A 25,040-nucleotide genomic window follows, 5' to 3' on the forward strand; every position below is an offset into this window, starting at 1 on the left:
CCACTTTAAAAATACTATTTTTGACATTAGGAATTGAAAATAATTGTGAATGCACCCATTCTTATGAAACCACGCAAGAGGTTAGAGCTTAAGTTTCTTTGTTTCTACTATTAGTCTCCTCCAGAATCAGTATCTCCATTAGGGTGGACAATGTAAGAGCTTTGTTAAAGCATTTTTATAATCTAGTATTAGTGAATCTGGATTCACTTTTCTACTCTCTGCCGCAAGGGAAATATTGGTTAGATTTGAGAAAGAATACGGACATTAGGGGTTAACAGCACAGGCTCTCAAACCAGATGGTTATGAGTTTAGCCGTGTTTTTTAAACCATTTATTTGTTTCTCAATTTACTTATCTGTGAAGTGGGAATAACAGCACAATCCTATAGTGTTGTGCTATAATATTCAGAAAGCATTCAGATTTGTGCTTGACATAAGGTACATGCTCAGTAAATGTTAAGATTATTAGATCTGCCTGGAAAAGCAATTGGTCAGCCCCTAAAACTGACTAAACCAGTAAAGGTCTAGATTGTTTACTTTTTGTTGTTTAGAATACACAGCTCCTGGGTTAACAACTGTCAGATACCACAATGAAACACATTTATTCAGGTCCTACAGCAACTATGAAAGTCGGCGTTAGCTGAAGCCAGATGCTCTAAATTATATCTATTACCATAGTCATATTTACATTTTCTGATTTCCCTTTCTGCTCAAAAATCCTATGATTTCAGGTTTCCCTGGACCCTTGAAGCATGACAAGAGATCTATGAAAGGCTAAATTACTGTTGCTAGCAAAGGAAGGCTCACATGGGTGAAGCTGTGATCAGAAGCATAAGATCCCTGGCTGAACTATGGTGGGTACTCTTAAGAATGACCTCCAATCTAGAAATGACACCTTTAACCTGTAGGATGTGGCCTGGTATTAAGGGCGTACAAGGCTTAAGACCAGCTGCTAAGTTAATAAGGTGATAACAAGCAGGCCACAGAGGGTAAATGCTATGACTTGCCCAGAAGCCAGCTGGCAAGAGGCAGGTAAGACACAAGCTTGCCTTGGCAGTCATCTACCATGGAGCAGACAAGTGTTTCTTTGTCACACGCCCAAACTCTGGCCCAGCTAACAATGCCTAGGCGTTGTCCAAAATTGGGTCAGCTCAAAAAAACAAAAAACAAAAAACAAAAAAATCCTCATTTTTGGTTCTAAAGACAAGCTGCAGAGTGACTGCTAGAAATCTTTCCCTAGCGCACCACTCACCCTGGGCCTTCTTTGACCAGTACGAGGTCACAGCAAAGGAAAACACATTCCCATTAATGAGGCATTAGTGAGAATGAAAGGCTCAAGAAACTCAAAGTAGCCCTCACTTGTTTGAAAACAAATTCCTTAAATCACAACAAAGTTCAGAGGCAGGGAGCTCCAGTCAACCCTGAAGTAGCCTTAGTAATTGTTAGGATAAATGTGGAAGTCTGTGCCTGCCCTGGCAGTGGAGAAAACACCAGGCCAGATGGCTTCACCAGCTCTCCACTATCTAGCTTCCTTCGGTGATCTACTTGCTTTCCCTTATCTTACATTTCTATTTTACATCCTTTTCTCTTTCCCCAATTCCCCCTCACCAACACCTTCTTCACTCTCAGCCCATAATCTTGTGTTCAACCGAGGAAACAAGCCACCAGAAGAGAAGGTCCTCACACTTCCACCACAAACTGCCAGTTTCCACCTCCAAACCTACAGCTGCCCTGCACTTGTTCCCATTCCCCTACCTTCCTTCCTATGACAAGAGATGACCTCTCTTCTTCCCACCCCCAACCAACACCCTCTACTTGTGTACAGATTTCACCTCCTATCCACCCAAATACATGACTCCTATAACAACAGACCCCTTCTTTCTTTTTATTCTGGTATAGAAACACATAACATAAAATTTACCATCTAAATTGTTTTCAAGTGTACAGTTTGGTAGTGTTAAGTATATTCATGCTGTTGTGAAACAAATCTCCAGAACTTCTTCATCTTGCAAATGTGCAACTCTATACCCATGAAGTAACTCTTTTTTATGCCCTTCCTTCAGCCCTGGTAACCGCCATTCTACTTTCTGTTTCTATGAGTTTGACTATTCTAGCTGCCTTATATATAAGGGGAATCATACAGTATTTCTCTTTTGGTGACTGTCTTATTATGCTTAACATAATGTCCTCAAGGTTCATCCATGTTGTAGCATGTATCAGAATTTCCTTCCTGTTTAAGACTGAATAATATTCCATTATATGTTGTCTCAAGATTTATAGCAGTCACTCTGTAGCTTGTCTTTAGAACCAAGAAGGAGGAGTTTTTTCCTTTGAACTGACCCAATTTTGGACAATGCCTAGGCATTGCTAGCTGGACCAGAGTGAACGGACATGTGGGGTGCTTCCACTTCTTGGCTATTGTGAATAGTGCTGTTATAAACATATAAGTAAAAATAACTCTTCAGACCCTGTGTTCATTTCCTTTGGATACACACCCTGAGGTGGAATTGCTGGATAATATCGTAGTTCTCTTTTTTCAGCATTTTTTTGAGAAACCTCCATACTGTTTTTAAATAGCAGTTGTACCATTTTACATTCACACCAACAATGCACAAGGGTTCCAATTTTTCAGTATTCTTGCCAACATGTGTCATTCTCTGTTTTTTTGATAGTGGCCATTCTAATGGGTGTTACATTGGCTCTTTCTTTTGCATCTTTAAATTTTCTCTTTTGGGTTGCTCATATCAGCACAGTTTTATCTTAATAAAGAAATAAAATCCCCTTTAAGCCCATATTTTCCTCCAGCTACCACCCATTTATCTTCTTTTACAAGAAAATTCCTTGCAAGACTTGTACACGTTCATCTATGTTGCTTCTTCCCTTCTCTCTTCAAAACAGGGTTTTCAACAACTTCCATGGGAAACTCTCTCAACACTGTGAGACAGGCTACTGATAACATGTCCCTCGCCAAATGCAATAACCAATTCTAAGTACTCATCTTCCTTAACTTCTCTGCAGTATTCGATACAACTGATCACTTCCTCTTTCCTGAAACACGTCTTTCCCTTAGTCTTGGAGACACCACTCTCTAGGTTCTCCTATTTCACTGCCTACTCCTTCTCAATCTTTTTTGCTGATTCCTTCTCATCTCCATGATTTCTAAACTGTGGTGTTCCCTCTGGCATTGTCCTCGGTCTTCTCTCTCATACTTAACATTTTCTCCACCTCAGGTGACCTCATACAGTTTTGTGGCTTTAAAAACCATCCTATATGCTGACAACCTAAGTTTACATCTGTATCACAACCTCTCCCCCAGATATTCTTAAATGTAAAGACCTATTCATATCTTCACTTGGATCTCAAATTTAGTGCGTCCCAAACTACACTGTTGATTCCCTTGAGCATCTGCTCTTCCTGTAGGTTTTCCCATCTCAGTAATGGCAACTCTACAGTCAGTGTCTCAAGCTTGATAGAAACCTGACATAATCCTTTACTCTCTTCCTTTCAACAATACACCAGCTCTCCTCCTGTTTCCATATAGTTTTTCTCCACATAGCATACAATGTGATCCTTTTCTAGTGGAAGTTTGCTGGTATTTCTCGATAGCATCCATTTGATTCAGAATAAAATGCAAAATGCAAAGTTCTCACTATAACCTAAAAGCTTTATATGATTTGACCCTCACTATGTCTTTGACCTTATCTTCTACTACTCTCCACCTTGTTCACTCTATTCCAGACAACTGGTCTCCCTGCTTTTTCTGGAATGCACTAAGTACACTGTCATCTTAGAAACCTTTATACTTGTTCTTCCCTGTGCCCAGAATACTCTTTCCCTAAAAATTCATATGACCTGCCCATTCACTTTCTTCAGATCTCTGCTCAAAATCACCTTCACAGGACTCTTTCAACTTCCTTACATAAAACAGTACTACTACCCACGCTCAGTTGTCAGTCATTCTCTAACCCTTCTGCCTTTATCACCATGTGACATACTGTGTGCCTTTCATAATCTGTCTTACTCATGGACTGTAAGATCAACAAGAGCAGGATCTCTGCTTTACTTATTGCTGTATTCCTAGTACTTAAAATAGTTCTTGTCATATACTAGCTACTCAAATATTTGTTGAATGAATGGAAGGACTGAAGAAGTGACAACCTTCTTCAGTGTGGGAGGCCACTTTTCCTGAGATTTAATCCTGGGATAGGCCTGGTTGTGGCCTGTCTACACATATCATCATTTGCTGCTGTGACTTATAAAAGGAAATCTTGTCCTTCTATTGATTTCTATCACAAAAAGGTTGGATTTCTTTCCCTACTTGGTTTCATATTTTTTTATAAAAGCCATCTTGCAATTACAAGTTCACAAAGACCTGCAAATAAGTCTTTTTTTTAAAAATATATATACAGATTTTACAGATCCACAATTGCAGATGGTGCAGTCTGTTTAGGAAACACATCACTATAGACAGAATAGGGAAAAACAGACTCCACAGTACACAGCTTATCTCCAGGTGCATCAACTCAGTGGAAATCAACTTTTAGGGAGGAGGAATGGGAAAAAAAGAATATTGTTTAGACTTACGGGGTAAGAAGGAGGAAGAAAGCAAGAGACGTTAAACGTTAATATGAAGGTACTTTCCTTATTGGAAGTTTAACTTCTATTTTTGTTTTATAAAAAAGTAAGAACATAATAACCACACAGAATATATACATATTTCTTACCTCTCCCAATGAGAAGTAGTGACGAGGAATTTGAGAATCAGGATATATATTCTCTAGATACCAAGAAAAAGGTTTGCATTGTAGTTTGTGTCTTAGACCAACTCTTGATGATATATCTCCATAATCTACCTTTGTAACACCTGTTGAAAGAAATAATTGACTCAATTATTAGTGTTGTTTTAGGTAACACATGTTTATATATTGAATCTAATAAACCAGATGAATGAGAACAGTGGTATCAGCTGGGTGATATGTGACTATACAAGCGAGACACCATGAATCTACCAAAAGTATAAAGCAAGGAAAAGACATTAAAATGTGTTTTAATTTTTCAGAGAAAAATTACATTTATGTGAGAATGAAATACAAGTGTTATGGGATCAGTAAACTTCAATATACGTTAAGGCACAAACAAAAAAATCAAGGTCTATTTTGCTCAAATATTAAACAGAGCAATTGTTTGCAGTCAAGCTTCTCTCATGCAACTCACTGAATTGTGCACCCTGCCACTTGACAGTCTTGCAGTAACTAAAAAATAAGGATGGACTAGTAACAATGTCAGGCTGACTTATAGCTGATGGAACAACTGTTCCTACAAAACTCTGAAAAGCAAAGTTCCCGGAAAGAAGGCCCTGTGGCATGTTTTGGGCTCTCAATGGCCTTGTGATACTTGACGAAAGCCTCCTACAACAGCATCGAGGGCCTGCTTATAGAGAATGTTCATGACCCACTGCAAAAACAGTGGTTTTGTTATGCTGAATGAAACCTCCAAGAATCAAGAAAAACTCATATAAGCTAAAAAAATGGCTGAAAATTCAACAAGATGAAACTTCACAGGAATAAATACTAAATGTTGCAGTTAGGTTTTTAGAAAAATAGAACATCTGTAACACCTGGGCTAGCAACACTGACCTGGATAATTTATTACTGTTAATTATATATTATTCTAGGCATTCTGCCAAGCACTTTCTATACTGTGTGTGATTTCATTCATTCCTTACAATGACCTTATGAGGTAGGTGTTCACCTCTGCTCAAAGCTTCACTTCTACCCTTCTTACCTCTCCTCCAGGATCAGGGTCAAGAAAGGTATAGTCTTGTATTTCTAATGTAAAACAATGCTAACCTGGAGAAATTATATAGAAGAAATTCTTGAATTCATCCATCCACACTTCTGCAAGTCGTCTGTTATTTTTATTGATAATCTGCCCTGTGCCTCCTGGAAACGTGTAAGGTGTAGCTTTCCGAAACACATGTCCAACATGTGAGCATGTAACAATTTCCAAAGTTCCTCCACACTGCCAAATCTGAAAACAGCAGAGATGACCATGTAACATGTAGCTGAGTAATAAGGAAATGTTCACCTTAGTTTTCCCATAGTATTTTTCTTTTCAATTAAATAGGGGTTTGGCTTTTGTTTAAACTTAAATGGAACATATTGTAGTTACTGGTAAAAAGCTTCCAAAGTACCTCCATACTACCAAATCTGAAAATAACAGCAAAGACCATATAGGACATTGATAGTTTTTTAAAAAGTATTGACATCTATTGGGTTCCACAGTTGGAATTTCGCAAAATCAGCGGCACATGGTGGGCTCCAGCTGTACGGTTAGGTTACAAAGCCAGTGCTTCCTCAAGAGAAACGTTTCTCTAATTTGGGTTCTGATCAAACCAAAAGTTGAAGATTAAAATAAAGAAAACATAGGTTAAAGGCTAAATACAGAAAAGATATGAGATCTAGAGCAGTATTTTTCTAACTGCAGGCCATTATTGCTAAGAGAATCATAAATTCAAATTGATGAATTGTAAGCTGTACTTGTTAACAAGGACATACTGTTTCATAAAATGTTTAAATTTTATGTTTTGTGTGTGCAGAGCATATAATGTATTTACTAATGTGGTTCATGGTTAAAAACAACAACCAAACAAAACCTGACCATGGAGTAGCCAGCCAGCTGCGTCACGGCTTGTACATGAAACAGAACCTAGGAATCTAAACTAGATCCATTGTAAGTTCTTCAGTGAGACAGTAAAAGCATGTTTTGTTGTCTTTGTTATAACAATAAAAACAAAAAAAGTGGCAAAAGAAAGATAAGTATGGGCTTACATCCTTAATTTAATGAAATCCTTCTGTTTCTTTCAAAATACATTCCCCCCACCAAGTTAAAAATCTCGTTAACTCTTTATAATTAAAATAACATTTTGGAAAGTTCTGATTTTGTTAAATATTCAGTGTTCCTACCTTCAAGTTTTCCCAGGATTTTAAGTGTTAAAGCTGGATAGGATCTCCAAAATGATCTAGAGTCCAACCCTCTCTTTGATAAGAAGGCAAAGTGATTCACTGGGAACAAAGTGAGCTCGCTGGTTCAGAATACAGTACACGTCAGTGTGATTTCCACTATAATAAGCTATGTGTCTAAAGTTGGTTATTTTCAAAAATATGCAATGCATTTAAATGATATGTTGATTCTAGTGAACATGAAATGCAAAGACTTTATATGTAGACTGGGTTAAATTAATTTAGAGTCATTTTAGAATTCTTTTGTGTTTTTATTGAAAAATATAAAGCTGGTACAGTGACTAGGTTTTATATAAAAAAAATTTTCACACTAAAATAAAAAGCATATTATAAAATGTGAAATTTATGTTTTTGAGAGTAAAGTACCAAAGTAGCATATTCAAACTATATATTAGTTTTTAGAGCTTAAATTACTTCCTTGGAAATAATAAAAATTAAAAACAACTAGGGAATCTTGTGTAACTTTTATAGCTGGACTTCAAAGGTAACTAAATTATTTGCTTCAATAGTTTATAATGAACCCTTAATATGAGTCCTTTTTATGGACCGAAGGCTCTGAAGTTACATAAACTTGTATTAAATTCAATTTTTATTTTTTATGTAGAGATACATGAATAATCAAAGCACATCTATACTTGAGGTTAAATAAAAGATTAATTTTTTTGAAGGGAACTTACCCTAAAGGAAATTTCTAGGTTTTCTCCTCCCCAAATATCCATTCCAGCATCATATGTTCCAATTTCCTGAAAGTAATCTCTGTCTATTGAAAAAAGGCCTCCTGCCATGGTAGGTGTCCTGAAATTCAATAACGCTATACCATTAGCAATTTAAAATTTACTATCAGTTTTTGTTTTTAAAAGCTGTTTCATAACTATTTATAACTACTGAGTAAGTACTTCTTCTCACACTCTTCATAAACTTTCATAGGCCCCAGGGGCTTTCTGTGTTATATGCTGCGTTATTTGGTCTTCAGACATGATCTTCAGACCATGGTCATGCTGACTGCTAGACTTTGTCATGCTTCTGCCCAGACATCCCTCTCTCACAGTCCTAAGAGTATTTTCTATCTTTAGAAAGATAGTACTTTCTATCTTTCTTGGTCCTCAGGTCCTAACTGGGTTTAGATCTCAAACTCCTTAAATTCAAGCTATTCCTCACAATCCTCTCCATCTGATTGTGCACCCACTCCATGGATCCTAGCAACTTCAAGGCAGTTGACTATATTAACCAAGTAGATTGAGGTTAGAGTTACCATGCCAAGTTCTAAAGAGTGGCAAATAGTATAAACACATAAGATAAACTGGATGGAAACAATGAGGCCTTTTCCCAATACCCACTAGAGATCTTTAAGGAGAGGAGACAAAATATAGAATAAAATCAGTATGTTCCTTCCTGACTGTATGGCATATTTTCTGCAAAAGAGGAGTCTAATTCATCAAAATAGGGCTCAGGTATGCAAAGGGAATGGGAACATGTGAAATTAAGCAGAGAAATGATTAAGAAATGAAGGAAGATTTAAATAAATGAATATCAGCCCATTTGATTTTTATAAAGAACAAGTATGGAGAAAAAGTAAACTCCAACCAGGAGAAAAAAAAAATTAAGTTACAAGGACCAAAGATACCATGAAGTTTATATTTTAAGATGAACCCTAAAATGTACTCATTGCCTTTCCAGAGGAAATAGTTGTTTCCAAAAAAGGTTTGGACTTACTTTGATTTTAGAAGAAAAAAAGAATGAGAAAAGGATTTAAAAGAAACAGCCCAAAATTCAAAATTATCATTTAATACAGGGTTTTCTTGACCTGAGTTTTTTGTGTGCTAAATCTTCTGTATGTACATGTGCATTTTTCTCCATTAGAGAAGACCCATAGTTTTCACCAGATTTCCAAAAAAGTTTGTCATTTTTGAAATGTTTAGGAACCCGATTTAGATAGTGAATTGCACTAACAGCTAAAGAGAAGAAAAGTCCCTTGCACTACTAAGAACTCAGGCTAAGGAAAATAGCACACAGTCAGTGGAAAATCTCTTCAGTGTTGCCAGAACTGGACTTGAATTCAAGGGAAGGCAGATGCAGGAGGCCCAAAAACAGAAAAGCTGAAGCCTGGTTCTGAAGGAACTCTTAATACAGAAGTAGCAGGTCGATACAATTGGGATAAATTCTAGGATGGCTCAGAAGAGCTCAAAGGTCTCAATTTCATGTTCTAAAAAGAGCATGAATATTTTTATTCCATCCTGAAAAAAAAAATCTATATATGACCAAGTATAGAAAAAAAATCAGAAAATAAATGGATTAATGAATTTTTTTTATACTTTGTGTCAATTCTAGCTATTTTTATGTTTGATACAAGCTTTTCTAACTTTACCAGTCAATAACTGTCATCCAGATGGTACAAGTCTGAATTTAAAATCGTCCATTTTAATGCAAGTACCCAGTTTTAGGTAATATTTTCACATACTGACACAATCAATTAAGTATTATTATCCTTAATTGAATTAAAGTACAGATCTGACTTACACATTTGCAAAATGTTCATAAAGGAATGAAAAAACATGCATGTCATCATTTCTCATGTGCACTAGATTTATAGAATAAGCAAAAATTTCTAATTTTATTAGAGGAGAAATCCTTCTTTAAAATACTCAAATATGTGAAAGACGGCTCTTAACTACCATAAGGTATACGAATGCTTCATGTTTCTCAAAATATACTTATCCATTTGATATGATTCCCAAAGCTCCACAACCTTCTGCCAGTAACACTTTAGGGAAAATGTTTGACAAATTAATTACCTGACAGGAAGAGTCCGATCACCTTTCCTTCTGTCCATTTCTCTTTGGGGAACAGGATACCAGCGAAAATTGAGCTTCCAGTTGAACCCACCATAGGTCATATCAGAGCCCGCCATGTACTCAAAAGTATCATCGCTGATCACATCGATGATAGGACACACCACTGTTCTCCTGATGTCATAAAAGCAAGTTAAGAAATCTTTCAAAACATTCCTGTTTAATGCCAACTATAGAACAATTGTAAGTGTTTTTACTTTTTTTTTTTCCCTTGCGACAGGGTATCACTCTGTCACCCAGGCCAGAATGCAGTAGTGCAATCAGGGGCCACTGCAGCCTCGACCTCCTCAAGTGATCTTCCCGCCTCAGCTTCCTGAGTAGCTGGGACCACAGCTGGGATCACATAACACCACACTCAATTAATTTAAAAAAAATTTTTTTTATATTTAAGACTTTAATCCTCAAGGGACTGATTTTAACTATGACATACAGTAAGTATCCAACTTCATTTATTTCTTCTATGGATAACCAATTGTTCCACCACCTCTTATGTAATGGTCCCTTTTTCTTCTGCTGTAACTAATTGTGCCTGCTCTGTCATAAATCAAGATTACATACAAAAATGAGCTGGTTTCTAGATCCTACCCTGTTTCACTAGTCTATTTGTGAATTCCTGCACCAATATACCACTGCCGTAATTAACACAGCTTTAAAATAAGTCTTGATGCCTCGTAGGGCAAGCCCCCTTAGATCTGATTCTTCTTCAGAAGCATCCCAACTAATTTTTTTTCTTTTTACAGTTCCATATCAATGCTAGAATTGGCCTGTACAGTCTCTCAAAGAAAATTCTGTGGAGATTTCAATTGGAAATGCACTGAATTTATATATGAATTTGGGTAGAATTGATACTCTTATGATACTGACTTTCCTATCCATCTCTCTCTCAAGATTTTTTTGTGAATTTCAGTAAATATTTTGATAAACATATTCCTATATGTAGTCTATGACTTCCATTGCTATTACAAATGGTATCTTTTCTTCTTACATGATATTTTCTAAGTATTCCTTGTTGGTGTGAAATAAACTTTTCTTTCTTTTTTTGGAGTTGGAGTCTCACTCCTGTTGCCCAGGCTAGAGGGCAGTGGTGCACTCTTGGCTCACTGCAGCCTTGACTTCCTGAGTTCAAGTGATCCTCCCGCCTCAGCCTCCCAAGTAGTTGGGACTACAGGCATGCACCACCATGACTGGCTAATTTTTTGTATTTTTAGCAGAGATGGGGTTTTGCCATGTTGGCCAGGCTGGTCTCAAACTCCTGGGTTCAGGTGATCTGCCTGCCTTGGTCTCCCTAAGAGCTGGGATTACAGGCGTGAGCCACTGCTCTAGCCTGAACTTTTCTATAGTAATCTTGTGTTTGGCAACACTGCTAAATTCTTATTGTTTCTATTATTTTATGTATAGATTCGTTTTCTTCACAAACACATACACAATTGACAACAATGCTTTTCCTTTTTCCAATAAATAAATGTTCTTTATTTATTGTAGTACTGCAAAACCTAAGAAAGACTTCTAATAATACTAACTGGTGATTGAGGGCATTAACATCTTGTTCCACATCTTTTAAAAAACTGCTTTCAACATTTCTCCATTAACATGATTTCTGCTTGCAAAGGCTTTTTTTTTTTTTTTTTAAGCTGTCCTTTCTTGGATTAGTAAACTTCCACAGTATAATAGTTTGCTAAGTATTTTCTAATAATAAATTCATGTTAAATTTCAGTGAACCCTTTTTCAGTATCTATGGGAGTGATCAGAGGTGTTTAGTAAGTTTGTAATCACAGTTTTAAAAATACATTAATGGGATGTATTAAATGAATTACTTTTGTAATATTACGCTAAACCAAGCAGTCACGATATCATGATATGTTTCTTACGCGCACGCGCGCGCGTGTGTGTGTATACTGCTGGTTCAGTTTGCTGGTATTGTGAGATTTTTGTACTAGCATTCATGAACAGGTTTGCACTGTAATTTTCCTTGTAGTACTTTTCTGGTTTTCATATCACAGTTATACCAGCCTCATAAAAAGAGTTTGGTTTGTTCCCTCTTTTTCTATATTGTTTACAAATTCTTAGGGGAGATTTGTTTCCCCTCTGCCACCACATACCAAGGTTGAGACGGCAAGTTTTCTCTGATGTGGGATTTATTTTTCATTCTTGCTTTATACTAAGATACAGATTTCAAGATCCCAGCTTTATACAGGTGTTTGCTATTAACCTTCTCACCTGAGGCAGGACCTAGGTTTTGTCTCCTATCCTTCCATCTTATTTATCTCTCAAGGCAGAAGCTTAGTGACCCCAAGGTTCAGCAGAAACCCTACCATCGAAAGCTGGCTTTAGTGTTTGGACTGCACATTTGCTCTCACTTCTTTTCAAGATTTGCAAATTTCTTACTTTTGCACCAACTCAATGATAAAATTTAAAATTTGTTTTGCCTTTTATCCAGCTTTTTCAGTTGGAAAAGTTATTCAGAATATCGAATCCACCATACAGCCCAAACTGGAAGTCACTGTGGTTGCTATTTCAGCTGACTCCCTTCCATACTTCTGTCATCACCTCACCTTGCTTTCTCTCTATAGGTTACGTGTTATCTTCAGGCAAGCAAATATTCCCTAAAACAGTAATCTATTATTTAAAGAAAAGAATTTACAAAGATATCCTATTCTTTTGATTCTTCAGGGCAATGTTCTTTTTTCTAAAGCTGCTCTACTTTCCCATTGATTGGCCCAATGCTGTTTTCCTATTTATTCATCTTTGAAAGGGAAAAAATGTAGATCCAGCATTTGCTATCAAACAGAATAGATGCTGTGACTTTAGCTCCCACCGTGTTCCACTTGATTAGTAAAAGTTCACTCCACTAAAATCTAAACTTAAATGTTAACATGGACAGTCTCTACCTCAAATTACAATGACAAGCAGAAATTCAACCAACATAGGTCTAGCAGACTGAAGTCAGGTTCTCTCCTGATGCACAAGAACTAAGCCTGAAATAGGGCATTCTTTGAAAAATGTGTAACATGAAAAACTATAACCATAGGTGTTCATTACACCACTGTTCTTCCTGTATTATCTAAGATTATGGTGCTTTCCATATAAAATTAAGCATTTCAGGACACAATGTGCTTCTCTCCATTCTCTTCTACTTCTGGCTGCACTATAAGCTGAGAGGATCTGTCTGTTCCAGTATTAGCTTTAGAGAGCAAGGACAAGTGAAGGATTTTATGCTGTCTTCCCTGAGTTCACCAACTATCTGTTCTGCTCCAGCTTGGTAAACACAGCATATAGTATACATTCCAACGACATGCTTCCTAATCACTCCTCATTAGCACAACAGTTTGCAAACATTCCTGCCATGCTTCAGAATGTGGTCTTCTGGATATTTTCTTTAGAGTCCTCTTCACGGATATTTTAAAGCAAACTTGGGAGGAAATTACTTTTATATTTATTTAAAAAATATAGAATGTGGCAACTCACCATATAGTTTAGGACAAATGTACTAAAAACAAACTTAAGACACCAGAAAATTACCTGTCATGTTTGATCCTGGCCAAGAGAGGCTCCAGCCATCCCACTGTACACTCACAATGGGCATCCAGGAAGGTGATCACTTGGCCTTTAGACACAGCAGCTCCTTTTAATCTAGCTCTGATCAATCCAGAACGTTGTTCCATTCGAATTACATGAACTGGTACTTTCAGTTTTTTCACATAACTCTCTAAAGGCCTTTTCAAAAAGTCTGGAAAATGAACAAAACAAAACATGAAAACCAGTGTGGCCTGGCACTATTCAGATTAAAGTAATTTTGATTTGGAAAATTTATTCAATATACCCTTACTGAACACTCTCAGCAAGGCTCCCTGACTCACAAACCCATTTTGCTAAAGGAAGCCTTTATACTCCCCAAGAGAATGGACTAGAGCTGCCTCTATTTTATTACATGCAGAATTAGGAGAGTGCCTTTGGGCTTAGACTTAACCAAGGATAGGAATACTCCTCCTATGTTTTGCTAAGTAACTCGGTCAGACTCAATTCTTTTTCTAATCATGCTTAAGGATCAGCAATACAAAGAAAGCATTAAACCCAGACCTCAACAGAGAGAAGACACAGAATATGTAACAGCTGTAGAGTTCAGAAAACTGTGAAATTTCCTGAAAAGCAGAAACAAATTGTCTTGTTGATTACCACGGTCTTTGACTATACTTTATTTTTTTTGATCAGGAGGCAGAAAGTGAGGTCACACTTGGAAAAGAAATGCTGTACTGTTAACTGCAAAGCCAAATAGAGATCCTTAAACTGACAATCAGGTGTAAGAAAAAAAGTTTAAAAAGGAAAGGGCAATTGAAGAAGAAAAGAGAAAAAGCGGGCAAAAGGGGAAAGGGAGAGTATGTGGGTGTATGAAATCAATAGCTATCCTGGAGAGTTCAGATAAGAGGTTATGCTCCTCAGGACACAGGCAAGCATATAGGATAAGACAAACCTTACCTCCAAAGTTCACAACTGACTTTAAAAAGCAGAAAAGGTGCAACTTCCTCAAAGCAAAGAGAAAATATTTTTCAGATCAGGTTGGTTTACAGAATTTATGCTAGAGAAGCTATTGGTGGTAATATGGCCAAATGCCTTTCCAACTAGTTACTTATTATTTGAGATGGAACTACTGGGACCCCTAGAGACATTATCCTCATATCTATTAATTAAATACTAAAAGTAGAGATCCAAAAGGCTTCCTATATAGTGAGGTGGAAAAGACAAATGGGAGTACAACGATTCTTGCCTATTTGACTCAACAAGACAAAATGACTCAATAATGAAATAATTAGGGATATAAAAGCTGTAAAAGAGAAAGGCCTATGTGTCCCACTACACCAAAACACTGATCTTTCCCATTTCTGCTAATATATTTTCTAATATTTGAGCTAAAAAGTTATCTGAAAGATATCACTGTGATTTTATGAACCAAGTCCTAGGGTCAGAAGAATCTAACTTGATTCTGAGTAAAAAGGTAAGGGTAGTGCCAATCCCAGAGAAGAGCAACATTTTGTAGTAACTGTTAACATTTTGTGTCTGTTTAGCACAATGCTAACATATGTAATGCTAGTCTCATTATATATTTTATCTCATTTAATGCTCACAACGACCCTATGAAGTTAAGTGTTATTATGCATACTTTAGAAATGAAAATCTAAGGCTCAGCATATTACATGAATTTGATTAAGGTGATACAGCTTAAGGGATGGATCCAAGATTCAAACCCAGGTCTGCCTGACTTTAAAGCCCATCTTTTTATCTACAACAGGAGAATCCTAGAAGGGAACTCCATAGACAGAACAATTCAGGTCTGTGGAAACACCTGATCAAGCACAAATTTAAAATACTTTGTATCCAGAATTTGACAGAATTTCATGCAGTAGGGTATAAGATGCATTCTAGTACCTTAGATCAATCGAGACTGGATGTGTCATAAACAATGTGTCTCCCAACAAGTTTTTCCAAAAATATTAGTTTAAAATGTTTCTTCAGAACTAAAGCAATCTAATCCCCAAGTCCCGTGTGTCTTTGAAAGCTATAGTGTCTTGTTTATGAACCAAATTTTTTAAAAAATGCATGATTCTGTGGTCTGGTAACTCATAAAATCTGCTCTTCCACAAATTTTCTTGGCATCTTTGTTTGACATCTTTGTTGCTTTCACACAATAACATTAGGATATAGGTGTCTTCAGTCGATACAGAATTACGGACTCAGGGCTGGGTGGGGGATTAGGAACTATCCAAGTCTCATTTTACAAAAATGAAGCCATGAGTTAAGAGATTATAGTTAGAAGCTACTATTACATCTAAAAACAAGAGAGAATCTTATAAGGACATCTTTATAACTATTGGTCTATAAATGGATCCCTATGCATTTCTCAGAGTGTGAGGTTGTCAGAGAGTGTGAACATCAGGGAAAAATTTCACTATTCACAGCAATGTCTCAGAAATATTAGCCAAAACTCTAAAGAGTAGTAGGGAAGAATAAGGAATTCAGAATCTAATAAATCTAACTCCTAACCTCTACTAAATATAAACCTCTGCTTTTTGTATAAAATGAAAAAATAATAGTCTTCTCAGATTAGAAACATTACATAAATTCTAAGTCTTAAGATAACTTTCTGAGATGAAAATTACATAACTTCTGACATAAACTAGGGATTCGTCCAAATTCTGACTTTATTACAGATCCTGTAACAGTAAAGTTGCACCAGAAGCAATCAGAAGTGAGGTACACAGCAGTTAAGACGTGAGGCTCTGGATTTATACAGGGTTTGGATACTCCTCTACCATGCTAAGCCTCATTTTCCTCATCAATAAAACAGGAATAATTATAGCACCTACTTCATACTTCTTTAATAAATAGAGTTACTCAGCAGGTTAACTTGAAATCAAGTATTCAGAGGCCATGGGCACACTATCTATGCTACACAACCCAATTAGGAAGTTTGCACAGAGAAGTAAATGTGAAGATTAAATGTACCAGTGTATATTATTCTTTCACCCATTCATTATATAATTCTAGACTGTTCTTATACAACGGGCACTGTGGGAACTGAGGAGATAATGGTGAGCAAACAGACCTGACAAAGTATACAGTCTACTGGGGGAAGGTACCTATTAAACAGACAAATAAATAATTCAAACCCTGGTTAGAGCTGCAGAGGAGTAGAGTGTTATGAGATGTTTTCAGAGGGATGTGACAGGTCTGGAGAGGTCAAGAAAGGCCTCTCTAAATACATCACATCTGAGCTGAACTCTGATGGATGATTCAATGTTAACAATGCTGGGGGGATGGTGGAGACAAATGTTCCCTAGAGAACAATGTTCCAGGGAGAGGGAACAGAATCAGTGCAAATGAAGGCCCTGAGATAGGAAGAAGGATGATAACTCTTTAACAAACTGAAAGAAGAAAATTGGACAGAGTGAAGGAGTATGGGAATGGTTCGAGATGTGACTGGAGATGCCAGGTGGGGCCAGGTCATACAGGCCTTAGTGGAGGGGTTTTAATCATAGAAGCAAAATGATCAGATTTGCATGCTTTAAAAAAGCTCACTCTGGAGGCACCATGGTGAACAGATGGGAGGGGGTAAGAGTATGTGGGGACATTAGTTAGTCTATTTCCATATCCAGGTGAGAAATGATGGTGCCTTGGATGCGTCTCATGAATAGGAAAAAAAGCAGATGTAAAGAGTTACATAAAAACAAAGAGCTTGCTCTGGTTTCTGGGTCTAACAACTATGACTTAAACAATGGAGCCAAAGAAAAATACATTAGATGATTCTCAACCTGGAAAGCAAGACTGCAAATTATAACCACAAAAACAAAGATCTCGTGTCTCCCAGATATCAGAAATGGTAACCCGGATATTTGAGGCTTCCAAGGCAGGAAGATAAAGGAGAATCAGACCCCTGAGCAGGGACTCTGGAGCGGCACTCCAGGACCCTGCCTAGAGACTAAGCCTCAGGTGGAGCAGTGAGGTAGACACCTGCTCACACCAGTTTCCTCTCACAGATGTACACAGATTGGGGTGTTAGGTGAGGTCTGCATGAGGGAAAGGAAAGAGAGAACTGGTATAGGTGAGTTTCTCTGTCACTTGTTGTGGGACCCTGCACCTTTTAAATTAGGCCATATCCTACAAAAACTTATTATTCTACACAGCCTTCTTGGGCATTCACCAAACGAGAGAAAAACAAAGGAGGAAATGAAAAAATAATTCATTTTATCTCAGGTTAAGTATCTCTTCTGGAAGAATATATTTAATCTGGCAAATATTAACATATAAGTAAACCAAGCACAAGTCATTTGCAAGATAAATGTTTGTATATATTCCTCCTTATATTAACTTAGGTTAATTTTCTTACAGAGGGATTAACTCCTAGCAAATAGATTATCCACATGAGGTTTATACTTCTGTTGTCAACAATTATTTCTTTACGTGTGGTATTCTTAACAGCTCTCATTTCTTTTGACATGTAATTATATAATGTATTATACTATTTAAATGTCTTGTGTGATTATAAACTAGCTCTTTGATTAAAAAGGTAAGATATAAGTTACTTTAAAAGGTAGGATTTATCTTATTCTTCATTTGCACCTGTATAATCTGGCAAAGTAATAAGATTTAAATTGTTTTTATTGCATTAATTACTCCAAATAATTGATATTTGATGTGAATAAACTTAATTTCGGTTAAATGCATGTATTCAGTGTGGGCACGGGAAGGAGAAAGTATGATACTTAACTGAATCATAGCAGATGCAATGGAAGAATAGGCAAGAAAGTTGAAGATACTAGCAAAAGAGGTTAAAATGGTAGATCATTTAAGGCTGATGAAGGAAGAAAAGAAGTAGGAAATTATTTTCTGTAGCTCTAAATTTTTCTCATACGAACACAGGAACATTGGTGGAACACAAGACATCAATGATTCCTAAACAGATGAAATGAATAAGAAAATTAGGAAATACTGGGTATCTAAGTTAAGCAAGTTTCTTTACTGATGGACTAAGCGGAGCCTTTTCTATATGGTACTCTGTAATGTGAAATCTCTAGTAAGGATTCAGAATAAATAATATTGACCAAGCCACCTTTAATTAATATGTCCTTTCCCAAAGAGTATTTCATGAAACTGTTTGGGAGATTTTAAGCTTGTGAAAAATTCTGAGACTCCTAGAATGACATGTGGGCAAGAGTCTGTACAGATTTATTATGAGAGTCATATTACATCCTACCTTTTCATCCTTCCTAATCCTTTTATGCACCTAGCTATAGATCATTTCTGAAACTTAGAAATGGAGAAAATAGGGAAACCTAAGAAAAATCTGGAGAACAAAGGTTCACCCAGCTAAAGCTCCATTCTACTGTCAGAGATATTTCCTACTAAACATGGGACTACATTTCTCCATTCATGGATGTAAGCAGAATCCATTCGCTCTCTACTGACTCAATCCTGCAGCTTCTCACAGAGAAAATCCTAACAAAATGATGAGAGTTTTTTCACTGTCCTGCATAATAGTTTATGTTATAGAGCATTATTTCTTTTTGAAACAAGGTGAAGATGCAACACACATTAAATGCTAATTAAAGTAATATTTTAAGTCTCACAAGGGTATACTTTTTTACATATGTGAATGAATCCAAATGCCATATTTTGGGGATAAATTAGAATTTTGTATATAATTATTAGGTTAAAAATTATAGCAACTAGTTTTAACCATTAGTGACAAAAGGTGTAGCAAATTATTGGCATTAAAATTTAAAATTTACCTCTTTCACTGGCATCATCTACTAGAACAATTTCTTCTATCATGTGTCTTGGTGAGCGATTAATGACACTATGGACAGTTCGCAGAAGTGTGCTCCAAGCCTCATTGTGGAAAACAATCACCACACTTGTTGTAGGAAGATTATCTGGATACACCTTTGTTTTACACCTAGAGACAAAGCAAATGCCTTTATAAAAAGTGATTGTTAAGATTGCATAATAAAGGAATCTGGACTAGAAGGGTGATAGAACAATAAAAGCAGTTTGCTCTAGTGGTGGGATCCTTGGTACCTTTTCATTTAAGTTTTGGTTAATGTTACGTGTTTAATAAATAGCACCTATTTAAAGTGATATATTTAGATTAAAATTATTTGAAAGATGTCATTTATATTCTTAAAATTAGGTACCTCCTTCTGATGAATGTTTTCAGGTGATTCATTTTAATGGAGAATGAAATAAAGCTATATTATCTACCCAAAACTGAATGTCTTTCAAACACCCTATTAGACAAAAAACCAGAACCACTGGAGTTTACGTAGTTTAATAATCTAAACAAAAATACACCTTTCACAAAAGAAGAGAAATATTTAGTGAGTACCTATCATGTACCAGGCTCTTAATCTTCCTAGTCATTCTGTAAGATGGATGCTTGGAGCCACATTTTGCAGATGAGAAACAGGGCAGGGATAGCGAGGAGGCAGCAGAACCTGACTGAAGACTCCACAGCCCATGCCCTACTGCTCCAACTCTTGATGCTGCCACCTCCATAATTAAATATCAACATGTATCTCGTTCACTAAAGACTATGCCTAAGCATGCAATAATCAGAAATACCAAACACACTCAACAGATATGCACACAAAATCCACATAACAATTGTATGTTTCTAGCACTTTGTTAGGCAACAGGGTCTCTTCTTTCAACCTTGTTAGCTAGATGAAATTACTAGATAACAGCCTATCAGAGAACAGTAACAGCAGTAGGTAACCTGAGATCAAGGGATGTGCTTTAGAACATAAGCCCCCCCCACCAAACAGTGCATATATAATTCTCTCCCAGGTATCCCCAGTTCTAACAGTTGCTCCACCCTCCTCTTTCTTCCTTTATTCCCTGCTCTCTCTCAAGCTCCTCAAACTTTCCACTCCCCAGTCTCAACTGTAATCGCCTGTCAGTGGGAGTGGAAAAAGGGAAGGATGGGGAGGAAATGAAGAAAACACAAACAAGACTCCTCTTCTGAAGCTGCTGAAAGAACTCTTCTTATCGAACACTCTACCCTAGGGCTGCCAGTTGGCAGTTGGAAGAAAAGGAAAAGGGAAGGGTAAAAAGATGACAAGGTAAAAGGGTTGAAAGAAGTTACCGTAGGGGCCCCATCAGCCCCTGTCCTTTCTTTCTGCCAGGAGACAAGGAGCAACAAGTAGCTGTCCCTGTCCTTTGATATATTCCACTGCAGCCCCTCTCTCCCTCTTCACCATTCCCAAGACCCCTTTCACAGGATGGTCTCCATCTCCTACTACCAGTAACCTCCCCTCTATCCACTGATCCACAAAACCCACAGCCTCATTTCCACTTCACTGCCTGCTCCCTATGTTCACTCTAACAACCACAAGAAGGCCCACACAGCCTGCCACCCTGTCTGCAGCTCCCTCCTTCTAAGTCTAGGCTAAAGAGGTGGGGCCCAAAAGACTAGATTAGAGGGGGAAAAGATGTGTCCTCAGCAGTCCTAATAATACTTCTGAAAATAGTTTCCCATCAAAACTCTGTTATAAATGGTGGCTAGAATATTTATGTATATAATTAGTACTAGTTTCAGGTACATCATAGCTGAGCAAGCTGTATCGCGAATGCCTGATGCATAGACTCCTGGAATAAGACTCTGAAGTCAGGAATGGCCTATGTATGGGTAAAAGGGGTTCAGAAAAAGTGTTTCTTAGATTATTTAGCTGAATCTTATTATGCCACACATATAATCTCTTTTCCCAAGTGAATCCTACTTTTTATTATTGTAGAATTGGGAAGCGGGAAACAGCCAAGGTGGCTATATAGCTGCTACCTTACCAAAATAAAATAAAATAATAAAATCAAGTGATGCATGAAAGATGTACAGTGTACAAATGGTACTGTTAGCCATGTCTATGGCTAGGAAACAGAAAGGAAGACAGAAAAATATGGAGACAGCAGATTCTGCAGAAGAGAAGTGATAACCCAAATTTACTACTTGTATAATGTGTTAAAGAATAAAATTCTAAAACTGTATGGAAAGGAAGTAAGATTATAAGAACAACAGAAAGAAACTGGATGGAAGAATCAGAGAGAGAAGCAATATTAGGATCCAGAAGAACAGATGATAAAAAGGAAATAATTTTTTAAATCAAATAGTTAATCAGAGACCAAATTCATAAGTTAATGTTCTCTCAAAGCAAATGAGGAAACATAGAGAAAATATTAAACAACCATAATTAACCTCAGAACAGGTACAAACACACATAAACACACACCCCTAACCTGGAAGAGCCACAAGGCACTTGAGAAGAACCAAACAGCCCGTTAGCATTCTAGCTAAGCTTTTCCAATCAAGAAACCACCTGTCCTTTCGTGTTTTGGGGTTTGAAGTGGGTAGGGGGATGGGTTCATACAACACAGAGCTGAGGATGAGCAGAAAGGCCACAGGCCATGTTCAGGAAGCAGCTTTCTTCCACACTTGCCCAAGTGAGACTTTTATCCTCCGTTATGAAAACTAGCCAGTGTAAGTTTATGCTAATTTCTTTTTTTTTTTTTTGCGATCTCGGCTCACTGTAAGCTCCGCCTCCCAGGTTCATGCCATTCTCCTGCCTCAGCTTCCCCAGTAGCTGGTCCTACAGGTGCCCACCACCATGCCCGGCTAATTTTTTGTATTTTTAGTAAAGACGGGGTTTCACCGTGTTAGCCAGGATGGTCTCAATCTCCTGACCTTGTGATCTGCCTGCCTTGGCCTCCCAAAGTGCTGGGATTATAGGCATGAGCAACCGTGCCCTGCCAGTTTATGCTAATTTCTAAAAGTTACATACAGGTTTAACAGCAAAGTATAGGTTAGGAAGAAAGGGAAGAGTCTTAACTTTCTATTGAAATATATACATACAAAAAGTTCACAAATCATAAGTGTAGAGCTGAATGAATTTCCACAGTGAAAGCATCAAGTAGTCAGCACCCAGATGAAGAAACAGACCATTACCAATACCCCAGAGGCTTCCTTTGTGTCCCTGTCCAAGGTAACCACTTTACAGGACTTGCAGTACTACTGCTGAGTTTTGCCTGATTTTTTGAACATTACTTAAAGGGAACAATATAAAGCAACAGTTCTCAAACTTTTTGACTTATAATCCCTTTACACACTTAGAAACTGAGGACCCCAAAGGGCTTTTCTTTTTTTTTTTTTTTTTTTTTTTTTTTTGAGACGGAGTCTCGCTCTGTCGCCCAGGCTGGAGTGCAGTGGCGCGATCTCGGCTCACTGCAAGCTCCACCTCCCGGGTTCACGCCATTCTCCTGCCTCAGCCTCTCCGAGTAGCTGGGACTACAGGCGCCCGCCACCACGCCCGGCTAATTTTTTGTATTTTTAGTAGAGACGGGGTTTCACCGTGGTCTCGACCTCCTGACCTCGTGATCCGCCCGCCTCAGCCTCCCAAAGTGCTGGGATTACAAGCGTGAGCCACCGCGCCCGGCCAGGGCTTTTCTTTATGTGGATTATGGCTATTAACGTTTACCATCATAAATTAAAACAATTTTTAAAACTCAAGTATCCACAAACACATAATACATTAGCTCTTGGAGATGACTCATCATTGCCATGTAGTGTACCCATTATCAATTTATTGCCTCTTAGTTCCAAATATACCTTTTATTACCTGCACTGTGATAATGAAACTGGCCCCTATAAGCATTTCTCCTTTGCAGTATGCATGATGCATGCATAAGCTCTGTAGGTAGAAGGTACTGCAGGGACAATGCAGGAGGAAGAAACTTCCCTCCCCGGTTCCAGTGTGCTTCCATTTGTTTTCCTCTCCCTCATACTGTGCGGTTGCCAGTGGAAGGTGGTGGATACCCAGGGCATTCACCCCGTTGAGCTTCAATAGCACCCCCACAACAACAGACCACATATATGATGGTAGTCCCATATTATTATAATGGAGCTGAAAAATACCTATGGCCTAGCGTCACTGTAGCCACCATCAACATACTAGCATAATTACTTAATCTTCAAAATACATTTAGAAGAGCCTAAGTGTGCAGTGTTGATAAAGTCTACAGTAGTGTATACAGTAATGTCTTAGGCCTTCACATTCACTCAGTACTCACTCACTCACCCAGAGCAAGTTCCACTTCTGCAAGCTCCATTCATGGTAAGTGCCCTATACAGGTGTACCATTTTTCATCTTTTATACCATATTTATACTGTATCTTTTCTATGTTTAGATACACAAACACTATTGTACTACAGTTGCCTACAGTATTCAGTATAGAAATATACTATGCAGGTTAACAGACTGGGAGTAATAGGCTATACCATACAGCCTAGGTGTGTAGTAGGCTGTACCATCTAGGTTCGTGTAAGTACACTCTATAGTTTACACAATGACAAAATTGTCTAATGACCTATTTCTCAGAACATACCCCAGTCATTAAATAACACATGACTGTACCTAACAATTCAGAAATATAGAACTACAGAAGTCGCTTGGTATTTACTATTACTAATATTTTTCAATTGTTATAGTCCTACTCTGGCTGGACACAGTGGCTCACGTCTGCAATCCAGCACTTTGCAAGGCTGTAGCAGGAAGATCACTTGAGCCCAGGAGTTTGAGACCAGCCTGGGCAACAAAGTGAGACCCCATCTCTAAAAAAGTCCTATTCTATTTATCCTATCTCAGGGCACTGGCCTGAAAAGGTCCTGCTGACTTTTTATTAAGTTCCTGAAACTGCATTAAGAGGTTTAAATATATTATCTCATGTATGCTTATAACAACCCTAAGACAGAGGAATTACTCTCCAAATTTTACAGATGAGGAAACTGAGGCTTAAAGTAATAAAGTAGATTGCTCATGATAGCAGCTAGTAAGTAACACAACTACAAGTTGAATCTACAACTTATGATAAAACTTACACTGCTTATCAATCATCCATATATATGTCAAGAACTACAGTATGAAAGAAGAGCCAAGAAAAGAAGAATTTTCAAGAAATTTCCACATCAAGGTGACTATGCATGTATAATCCAATGCTCTCCTCCATGTCCTTTCAAGCTGTGATTTTCAATGAACTCTTTTTCTCCCATTAAATTTCATCTGTCACTAGCATTTATCAATGACAACTCAATATTTCATAAGACGTCTGGCTACCTGCCAGGCAGTATTTGGCAATGTTACAAAATTTCTCCTCTGTATACTCTCATTCAGAGAAGATCAACTAAGATCTAATCATAAAAGTAAGGGCAAAACACAGTGATTCAGAGCACATATTTTGTCCCTGAGACCTAGGTTCAAATTTCACTTGCCTCACTTACTAACTATACTTTGGACAAATCATTTAATTTCCCTAAGTCCAAGTTTCCCCATTTGTAAACTGAGCACATTACTACTACTTTGCCCAACTGTTTGAATATGACAATGTGTATAATACTGGTATATAATAAAGCATTCAATAAATGCTATTAAAATTACTTTTTAAATATCTAAGACTAACTATATAGGATGCATTTGGCTTACTAAATGATTTGGAATCTGTCTTACACTTGCTTCCCTAAGATCACACATTAGAAAAGTTATTCAGGGACTGTTACTTCTATTTAACTCTTCTGAACAGTGTAATAATGTCATTCTTCCTTCCAGTTTCCTTCAGGAAACGTGCCCTTAGAGACTG

General features: G+C 37.4%; 1 protein-coding gene across 3 annotated transcripts in view; it reads right to left on the reverse strand.

The window, feature by feature from the left end:
• The window catches only part of GALNT1 (polypeptide N-acetylgalactosaminyltransferase 1), a 91,341-nt gene that overhangs the window by 14,763 nt on the left and 51,538 nt on the right, over positions 1-25,040 (reverse strand). For all 3 annotated transcript variants that reach the window (XM_030810566.1, XM_030810565.1, XM_003261920.3), the window contains exons 4-9: positions 19,151-19,317; positions 13,389-13,596; positions 9,813-9,983; positions 7,698-7,815; positions 5,848-6,028; positions 4,723-4,862 (exon numbers count right to left, since the gene is read on the reverse strand). In XM_030810566.1, the coding sequence (XP_030666426.1) occupies positions 4,723-4,862; positions 5,848-6,028; positions 7,698-7,815; positions 9,813-9,983; positions 13,389-13,596; positions 19,151-19,317 (985 nt within the window). The remainder of the gene's footprint in view (positions 1-4,722; positions 4,863-5,847; positions 6,029-7,697; positions 7,816-9,812; positions 9,984-13,388; positions 13,597-19,150; positions 19,318-25,040) is intronic.

Source organism: Nomascus leucogenys, chromosome 4 (assembly GCF_006542625.1).
Source record: "Nomascus leucogenys isolate Asia chromosome 4, Asia_NLE_v1, whole genome shotgun sequence".
Classification (NCBI taxonomy): Eukaryota; Metazoa; Chordata; class Mammalia; order Primates; family Hylobatidae; genus Nomascus; species Nomascus leucogenys.